At 42.4% G+C, this 10023-nt stretch overlaps 1 protein-coding gene across 1 annotated transcript in view; it reads left to right on the top strand.

Annotated features, from left to right (window-relative positions):
- Positions 1 to 8202, top strand: part of srd5a3 (steroid 5 alpha-reductase 3) — a 22769-nt gene extending 14567 nt beyond the window's left edge. The window contains exon 5 of the mRNA XM_034180503.1: positions 7072 to 8202. Coding sequence (XP_034036394.1) covers positions 7072 to 7331 — 260 coding nt within the window. The 3' untranslated portion in view covers positions 7332 to 8202. The remainder of the gene's footprint in view (positions 1 to 7071) is intronic.
- Positions 8203 to 10023: the final 1821 nt, after the last annotated feature.

The raw sequence follows: 10023 nt of genomic DNA, 5'->3' as shown, positions 1-10023 counted from the left end.
CGGTGACGTCATTCGCCTGTGAGCACTCCTTGTGGGAGGAGTCGTCCAGCCCCTCGTCGGAATTCCTTTGTCTGAGAAGTTGCTGAGAGACTGGCGCTTTGTTTGATCAAAATTTTTGCTAAACCTGTGAGACACATCGAAGTGGACATGGTTCGAAAAATTAAGCTGGTTTTCAGTGAAAATTTTAACAGCTGATGAGAGATTTTGAGGTAATTCTGTCGCTTTAAGGACTTCCCACGGTGCGAGACGTCGCTCAGCGCTCTCAGCCGCCGTCATCAGCCTGTTCAAGCTGAAAACCTCCACATTTCAGGCTTTATCGATCTAGGACGTCGTGAGAGAACAGAGAAGTTTCAGAAGAAGTCGGTTTCAGCATTTTATCCAGATATTCCACTGTTAAAGGAGATTTTTTAATGAAAGACGTGCGGACGGGTCCGCGCGTCGGGACGCAGCCGACGCGGTGCGGCGGCACAGGAAAAACACCTCCGTGTTGATAACCATTTGTAAAATCCAGGCGGCTTTTGATGGCTTTCAGTGGAGTGAGTATATGAGAAATTGTTTAACAGCAGGACATGTTCCAACTTGTCCTTAAGGCTTCAACAGAGGTGTTTTTCCTGTGGCGGAGCGTTGCGTCGGCTGTGAGCCGACGTGCGGACCCGTCCGCACGTCTTTCATTAAAAAAATCTCCTTTAACAGTGGAATATCCGGATAAAATGCTGAAACCGACTTCTTCTGAAACTTCTCTGTTCTCTCACGACGTCCTGGATCAATAGAGCCTGAAATGTGGAGGTTTTCAGCTTGAACAGGCTGACGATGGCGGCTGAGAGCGCTGAGCGACGTCTCGCACCGTGAAAAGTCCTTAAAGCGACAGTGTCACCTCAAAATCTCTCATCAGCCGTTAAAATTTTCACTGAAAACCAGCTTAATTTTTCGAACCGTGTCCACTTCGATGTGTCTCACAGGTTTAGAAAAGATTTTGATCAAACAAAGCGCCAGTCTCTCAGCAACTTCTCAGACAAAGGAATTCCGATGAGGGGCTGGACGACTCCTCCCACAAGGAGTGCTCACAGGCGAATGACGTCACCGACAGGCGTGGAAAAACTCACGCATGCGCACGAGGGTTCAAGCATGTCTGACATAAAAACATATGAATGAAATCCATATAGTTTTTGAAAAAAATAAAAAGGACCGTTACTTTATTGACAGCCCTCGTATATATATATATATATATATATGTGTGTGTGTATGTATGTATGTATGTGTATGTATGTATATATATATATATATATATATACTCAACAAAAATATAAACGCAACACTTTTGGTTTTGCTCCCATTTTGTATGAGATGAACTCAAAGATCTAAAACTTTTTCCACATACACAATATCACCATTTCCCTCAAATATTGTTCACAAACCAGTCTAAATCTGTGACAGTGAGCACTTCTCCTTTGCTGAGATAATCCATCCCACCTCACAGGTGTGCCATATCAAGAAGCTGATTAGACACCATGATTAGTTCACAGGTGTGCCTTAGACTGCCCACAATAAAAGGCCACTCTGAAAGGTGCAGTTTTATCACACAGCACAATGCCAAGTCGCAAGATTTGAGGGAGCGTGCAATTGGCATGCTGACAGCAGGAATGTCAACCAGAGCTGTTGCTCGTGTACTGAATGTTCATTTCTCTACCATAAGCCGTCTCCAAAGGCATTTCAGAGAATTTGGCAGTACATCCAACCAGCCTCACAACCGCAGACCACGTGTAACCACACCAGCCCAGGACCTCCACATCCAGCATGTTCACCTCCAAGATCGTCTGAGACCAGCCACTCGGACAGCTGCTGAAACAGTCGGTTTGCATAACCAAAGAATTTCTGCACAAACTGTCAGAAACCGTCTCAGGGAAGCTCATCTGCATGCTCGTCGTCCTCATCGGGGTCTTGACCTGACTCCAGTTCGTCGTCGTAACCGACTTGAGTGGGCAAATGCTCACATTCGCTGGCGTTTGGCACGTTGGAGAGGTGTTCTCTTCACGGATGAATCCCGGTTCACACTGTCCAGGGCAGATGGCAGACAGCGTGTGTGGCGTCGTGTGGGTGAGCGGTTTTCTGATGTCAATGTTGTGGATCGAGTGGTCCATGGTGGCGGTGGGGTTATGGTATGGGCAGGCGTCTGTTATGGACAAAGAACACAGGTGCATTTTATTGATGGCATTTTGAATGCACAGAGATACCGTGACGAGATCCTGAGGCCCATTGTTGTGCCATACATCCAAGAACATCACCTCATGTTGCAGCAGGATAATGCACGGCCCCATGTTGCAAGGATCTGTACACAATTCTTGGAAGCTGAAAATGTCCCACTTCTTGCATGGCCGGCATACTCACCGGACATGTCACCCATTGAGCATGTTCGGGATGCTCTGGACCGCCGTATATGACAGCATGTACCAGTTCCTGCCAATATCCAGCAACTTCGCACAGTCATTGAAGAGGAGTGGACCAACATTCCACAGGCCACAATTGACAACCTGATCAACTCTATGCGAAGGAGATGTGTTGCACTGCATGAAGCAAATGGTGGTCACACCAGATACTGACTGGTATTGCCCCCCCCCAATAAAACAAAACTGCACCTTTCAGAGTGGCCTTTTATTGTGGACAGTCTAAGGCACACCTGTGCACTAATCACGGTGTCTAATCAGCATCTTGGTATGGCACACCTGTGAGGTGGGATGGATTATCTCAGCAAAGGAGAAGTGCTCACTATCACAGATTTAGACTGGTTTGTGAACAATATTTGAGGGAAATGGTGATATTGTGTATGTGGAAAAAGTTTTAGATCTTTGAGTTCATCTCATACAAAATGGGAGCAAAACCAAAAGTGTTGTGTTTATATTTTTGTTGAGTGTATATATATATATATATATATATATATATATGTGTGTGTGTGTGTGTATGTATGTATGTATATATATATGTGTGTGTGTGTATGTATGTATGTATATATATATATGTATGTATGTATGTATGTATGTATGTATGTGTATATACGAGGGCTGTCCGTTAAGTATAGGTCCTTTTTATTTTTTTCAACAACTATATGGATTTCATTCATATGTTTTTACGTCAGACATGCTTGAACCCTCGTGCGCATGCGTGAGTTTTTCCACGCCTGTCGGTGACGTCATTCGCCTGTGAGCACTCCTTGTGGGAGGAGTCGTCCAGCCCCTCGTCGGAATTCCTTTGTCTGAGAAGTTGCTGAGAGACTGGCGCTTTGTTTGATCAAACTTTTTTCTAAACCTGTGAGACACATCGAAGTGGACATGGTTCGAAAAATTAAGCTGGTTTTCAGTGAAAATTTTAACAGCTGATGAGAGATTTTGAGGTGATTCTGTCGCTTTAAGGACTTTTTACGGTGCGAGACGTCGTGCAGCGCTCTCAGGCAGCGTCATCAGCCTGTTTCAAGCTTAAAACCTCCACATTTCAGGCTCTATTGATCCAGGACGTCGTGAGAGAACAGAGACGTTTCAGAAGAAGTCGGTTTCAGCATTTTATCCGGATATTCCACTGTTAAAGGAGATTTTTTTAATGAAAGACGTGCGGACGGGTCCGCGCGTCGGGACGCAGCCGACGCGGCGCGGCGGCACAGGAAAAACACCTCCGTGTTGATAACCATTTGTTAAAATCCAGTTGGCTTTTGATGGCTTTCAGTGGAGTGAGTATATGAGAAATTGTTTATCAGCTGGAGATGTTCCAACTTGTCCTTAAGGCTTCCAGCAGAGGTGTTTTTCCTGTGACAGAGCGTCGCGGCGGCTGCGAGCCGACGCTGCAATCCGCCCGCACGTCTTTCATTAAAAAAATCTCCTTTAACAGTGGAATATCCGGATAAAATGCTGAAACCGACTTCTTCTGAAACTTCTCTGTTCTCTCACGACATCCTGGATCAACAGAGCCTGAAATGTGGAGGTTTTAAGCTTGAAACAGGCTGATGACGCTGCCTGAGAGCGCTGCACGACGTCTCGCACCGTGGGAAGTCCTTAAAGCGACAGAATCACCTCAAAATCTCTCATCAGCTGTTAAAATTTTCACTGAAAACCAGCTTAATTTTTCGAACCGTGTCCACTTCGATGTGTCTCACAGGTTTAGAAAAAATTTTGATCAAACAAAGCGCCAGTCTCTCAGCAACTTCTCAGACAAAGGAATTCCGACGAGGGGCTGGACGACTCCTCCCACAAGGAGTGCTCACAGGCGAATGACGTCACCGACAGGCGTGGAAAAACTCACGCATGCGCACGAGGGTTCAAGCATGTCTGACGTAAAATCATATGAATGAAATCCATATAGTTTTTGAAAAAAATAAAAAGGACCTATACTTTACGGACAGACCTCATATATATATGTGTGTATATGTGTATATACACACACACACAGGGATTCATGTACTCTAGATTGGGTAGTGTTTATAAAATCGGTAGCTGACATTTTGCAAAGGTGATAATAAATTATGTGAAGTTTCTATAGTGATTTGCAATGGGGTGTGAGTCCAGGATGTAATTATCAATCTCCATTGTTCACTGTTGTTATGTAATATCCGTAATATCTCCAAAGATATTAGTCCTAGCAACGTTCCGTTTTGGCAGCGTTAATCCTTGACCCAAAATACATTAGCCTACCAAATAGCAAATGTCAGCTCTCCCCAGTTTCTCCATGTTCGAAGGTACACACACGTACGCACGCATACACGTACACAGAGGCCCCTTCACTTTTAATATATAGATGATTTACTGCCCCCTGGTGGAATGGCGTGAGAGCCCAGAATGTAATTTTCACCTCCATGTGTGGATGTGTGATATATAAATAAATAAATAAATTTTGCCTCTGTACACAAACACAGTGGAGTTCAAAACAAACAATCAAGATGTGCTTGTAGAGAGGGGTTTTGTAAAAGCTTTAATACAAGGGGTTCAACAAACTCAATCAATCAATCAACTTTTTTCTTATATAGCGCCAAATCACAACAAACAGTTGCCCCAAGGCGCTCCATATTGTAAGGCAAGGCCATACAATAATTATGAAAAACCCCAACGGTCAAAGCGACCCCCTATGAGCAAGCACTTGGCAACAGTGGGAAGGAAAAACTCCCTTTTAACAGGAAGAAACCTCCAGCAGAACCAGGCTCAGGGAGGGGCAGTCTTCTGCTGAGACTGGTTGGGGCTGAGGGAAAAAACCAGGAAAAAGACATGCCGTGAAGGGGGGCAGAGATCGATCACTAATGATTAAATGCAGAGTGATGCATACGGAGCAAAAAGAGAAAGAAACAGTGCATCATGGGAACCCCCCCACAATCTACGTCTAAAGCAGCATAACCAAGGGATGGTCCAGGGTCACCCGATCCAGCCCTAACTATAAGCCTTAGCGAAAAGGAAAGTTTTAAGCCTAATCTTAAAAGTAGAGAGGGTATCTGTCTCCCTGATCTGAATTGGGAGCTGGTTCCACAGGAGAGGAGCCTGAAAGCTGAAGGCTCTGCCTCCCATTCTACTCTTACAAACCCTAGGAACTACAAGTAAGCCCACAGTCTGAGAGCGAAGCGCTCTAATGGGGTAATATGGTACTACGAGGTCCCTAAGATAAGCTGGGACCTGATTATTCAAAACCTTATAAGTAAGAAGAAGAATTTTAAATTCTATTCTAGAATTAACAGGAAGCTAATGAAGAGAGGCCAACACGGGTGAGATATGCTCTCTCCTGCTAGTCCCCGTCAGTACTCTAGCTGCAGCATTCTGAACCAACTGAAGGCTTTTTAGGGAACTTTTAGGACAACCTGATAATAATGAATTACAATAGTCCAGCCTAGAGGAAATAAATGCATGAATTAGTTTTTCAGCATCACTCTGAGACAAGACCTTTCTGATTTTAGAGATATTGCGTAAATGCAAAAAGGCAGTCCTACATATTGTTTAATATGCGCTTTGAATGACATATCCTGATCAAAAATGACTCCAAGATTTCTCACAGTATTACTAGAGATCAGGGAAATGCCATCCAGAGTAACGATCTGGTTAGACACCATGCTTCTAAGATTTGTGGGGCCAAGTACAATAACTTCAGTTTTATCTGAGTTTAAAAGCAGGAAATTAGAGGTCATCCATGTCTTTATGTCTGTAAGACAATCCTGCAGTTTAGCTAATTGGTGTGTATCCTCTGGCTTCATGGATAGATAAAGCTGGGTATCATCTGCGTAACAATGAAAATTTAAGCAATACCGTCTAATAATACTGCCTAAGGGAAGCATGTATAAAGTGAATAAAATTGGTCCTAGCACAGAACCTTGTGGAACTCCATAATTAACTTTAGTCTGTGAAGAAGATTCCCCATTTACATGAACAAACTGTAATCTATTAGACAAATATGATTCAAACCACCGCAGCGCAGTGCCTTTAATACCCATGACATGCTCTAATCTCTGTAATAAAATTTTATGGTCAACAGTATCAAAAGCAGCACTGAGGTCCAACAGAACAAGCACAGAGATAAGTCCACTGTCCGAAGCCATAAGAAGATCATTTGTAACCTTCACTAATGCTGTTTCTGTACTATGATGAATTCTAAAACCTGACTGAAACTCTTCAAATAGACCATTCCTCTGCAGGTGATCAGTTAGCTGTTTTACAACTACCCTCTCAAGAATCTTTGAGAGAAAAGGAAGGTTGGAAATTGGCCTATAATTAGCTAAGATAGCTGGGTCAAGTGATGGCTTTTTAAGTAATGGTTTAATTACTGCCACCTTAAAAACCACACATTAACCATATCACATTAACCATTTAAGAACTACACCAATTTTATACAAAGTCCATCCAATTTTTATAGGTCAAGTAATAGGACAGAAAATATGTGAGCGTGATTGTTACACTCCTGATGTACTATGTTGTTTTTCCTGATAGTGTGTAACATAACCAAATCTACAGTGATGACTTTTATTTGCACAGTAACTTGTAATAGACTTCACTGTGGGTTATCAGTTACATGTTGGCTGATGTATTTTTACTATATTGTGTTCGTGTTGTCTTGCAGGAACAGTGAAAATGCTGGCTCACAGAATGCCAAAGGAAGGCTGGTTCGAATTGGTGTCATGTCCACATTATTTTGCTGAGCTGGTGATCTACGCGTCACTCGGTTTGGTTATTGGAGGCTTTTCTGTTACCTGGTGGCTTGTGGTCAGTTATGTGTTCTTTAACCAGGCGTTGGCAGCACAGCTTTGTCACGACTTTTACATCAGTAAATATGAATTGTACCCAAAACATAGAAAAGCATTTATACCTTTTATGCTATGATTTGTTTTGTGTTCTTTAGTCTGAACAATAGATGTGAGGAAGTGGTAAAACCTGCTGTTGACTAATTGCTGCTCCACAGGGGCACAACGCTGGCTGTAAACACCTCCCGGGTGTGCTGTGAAATTATTATTCTTCTCGAGTAAAATCTCTGTTATATGAGGACATTACAAGTTATTTCTTCAAGTTCATCATCGCAGCAAGATTTGATTCTTTTCACCACAAAGCCCAGGATTAGGGATACTGGGTTCTCCTCCTGGTGCTGGGCCCAGGGTGGGGGTGGCTTGCATGGGAGCGCCTGATGGCTGGGTCTCAAACCATGGGACTTGATCAGGCGCAGCCCGATGAAACAACACTGTCACCTCCATGTGGGCTCAACACCCACAGGGACTGTGTAGAGGGTCTGGTGTGCTGCTTTTCTAGCAGTGGACGGGGCAAACATCCACACGGACTGGCATTTCTTTTTTTGTTTTCTTTTTTATTATTATTATTTGGATGTTGTGCTGACACAATTATAATCAAAGGTTAAACAAATTAAATTATAGATGGCAGACATCTGCAGAATTGATACTCATATTTAAAGTTGTCATGTTGTACATGTTTCAGCAAGCGGTCGTTTGTTGTCTTGTTCACAGATACAGAGATACTGAGGTGAGGGAATTCAGGTCTTTCAAAAATCTACACTCCTCCAAAGATTTAAGGGAACAAGTGGTTCACATGGTTCAGCTGACTGTAGAGTAAGATTTTGTTAGAAATCAGCTGGTTACAGTGCAACAGATAACAGAATATTTACAGAGCAGTCCGGCAAATAGAGATACAAGCACCAAATGTTATTGTTTATAAACAGCAAGAATGGTGGCAAAGGTCAGTTTCAGTTTGTACAGGGGTCAAATGTTAAAGTTGCTCCAGTTTTGGTAAAAAGTGATGCAAATTATTGGTTGAGCTAATGGGATTAATAAATGCAATAGTTTTGACTGTGTTGAATGCTTGGTCTCCAAAGAAAAGGTCAAACAAGGTCAACATCCATTGGATCCTATGACATGTGACATATGTTAATCTGTAACGTAATAACTCAGCGTGATACATGCTGCGAACTATTCCTTTTTACCTAAGGCCACCATATGGCCATCGGGTATTGCAAAGACCTGGTGTGCATCTGTCTGTCTGTACATCTGTCTGAGTTCAGCATGAGTCCAGTTCTATTACTGCCACAGTCTTCAAATTCACAGGGAACATTCTTGGGACACATACCTTGGACAAGTTCAGAGGTGGCTAACCTGGACCTATTTTGAGAGGTTAAAATGTCACATTCTGTTTGAAATTGAGTTATTTGGCCATAACAAGGGGCGTATGCATGGCTGAAAAAGAACACAGCATTCCAGAAAAAACACTTGCTACCGACAGTAAAATTTGGAGGTGGTTCCATCATGCTGTGTGGCCAGTGCAGGTACTGGGATTCTTGTAAAGTTGAGGGTCACATGGATTTCAGTCAGTATCAGCAGATTCTTGCGAACAATGTTCATGAATCAGTGACAAAGCTGAAGTTGCACCGGGGCTGGATCTTTAACAAGACAACGACCCTAAACACTGCTCAGAATCTACTAAGGCATTCATGCAGAGGAACAAGTACAGCGGTCTGGAATGGCCATCTCAGTCCCCAGACCTGAATATTATTGAAAGTCTGTGGCATGATTTTAAGCGGGCTGTCCATGCTCGGAAACCAGCAGAGCTGACTGAACTGGAGATGTTTTGTAAAGAATGGTCCAAAATACCTTCAACCAAAATCTAGACTCAAATTGGAAGTTATAGGAAGCATTTAGAGGCTGTTATTTCTGTAAAAAGAGGATCTACTAAATATTGATATATTTTGTTCTGTTGGGGTGCCCAAATTTATGAACCTGCCTAATTTTATTTAAAGAATTATTGCACACTTTCTGTAAATCCTATAAATTTAATTTCATTTCTCAAATATCACTGTGTTTGTCTGCTATGATATATTTAACTGAAATTGCTGATCCAAACAATCAATGATTTATAAAGGAAAATTATGGAAATCATCAGGGAGATGCCCAGACTTTTACATACAACTGTAGTAATTTGACAAACGAAATCGAAGCATTCAAGGACACAAATGATCATTTTTGCAGTCAGATTTCCTTAGACAAGACAGGGGATGGATACATGAACATTTCCAACTCAGTGAATATGTCTTTACATTACATTATTACATTACATTACATTTGGCAGACGCTTTTATCCAAAGCGGCTTACAATCGAGGACATAATCATAGCATGTAACACTTGCAAATACAAAGTGCACAGGAAATATACAGAACAATAGGTGCAAATGCCAAGTGGGGTTAGTTTTTTTTTTTTAAGTACATTAACACAGAGTTAAGTAGAGTAGACACACATACACATACACACACGCCCACAAACCCAACACACAACATGCTTTAGTCTACCCTGGGTCTGGGCCAGCTCAGGCATCAGTGCAGTAATAGTGCAGTGCAGTAATAGATTGTCTTGGACTTGATTTGCATCAATAATTAAGAAGTACAAGTAATATGGGGCTGTGTGGTAATTCTAAAGTAGGAAGTTCTCAAAAACTGATTGTGCAAAAGGACACTGGTGAGGGAAACCACCAAAACAACTGTTCTGTCCCACCCTGAAGCTGTGTGCAACAGACAATAGT

This window comes from Thalassophryne amazonica, chromosome 10 (assembly GCF_902500255.1).
Source record: "Thalassophryne amazonica chromosome 10, fThaAma1.1, whole genome shotgun sequence".
NCBI classification, from domain to species: domain Eukaryota; kingdom Metazoa; phylum Chordata; class Actinopteri; order Batrachoidiformes; family Batrachoididae; genus Thalassophryne; species Thalassophryne amazonica.
The sequence above is the reverse complement of the archived record's forward strand: the minus strand, read 5'-3'. Positions and strand labels throughout refer to the sequence as shown.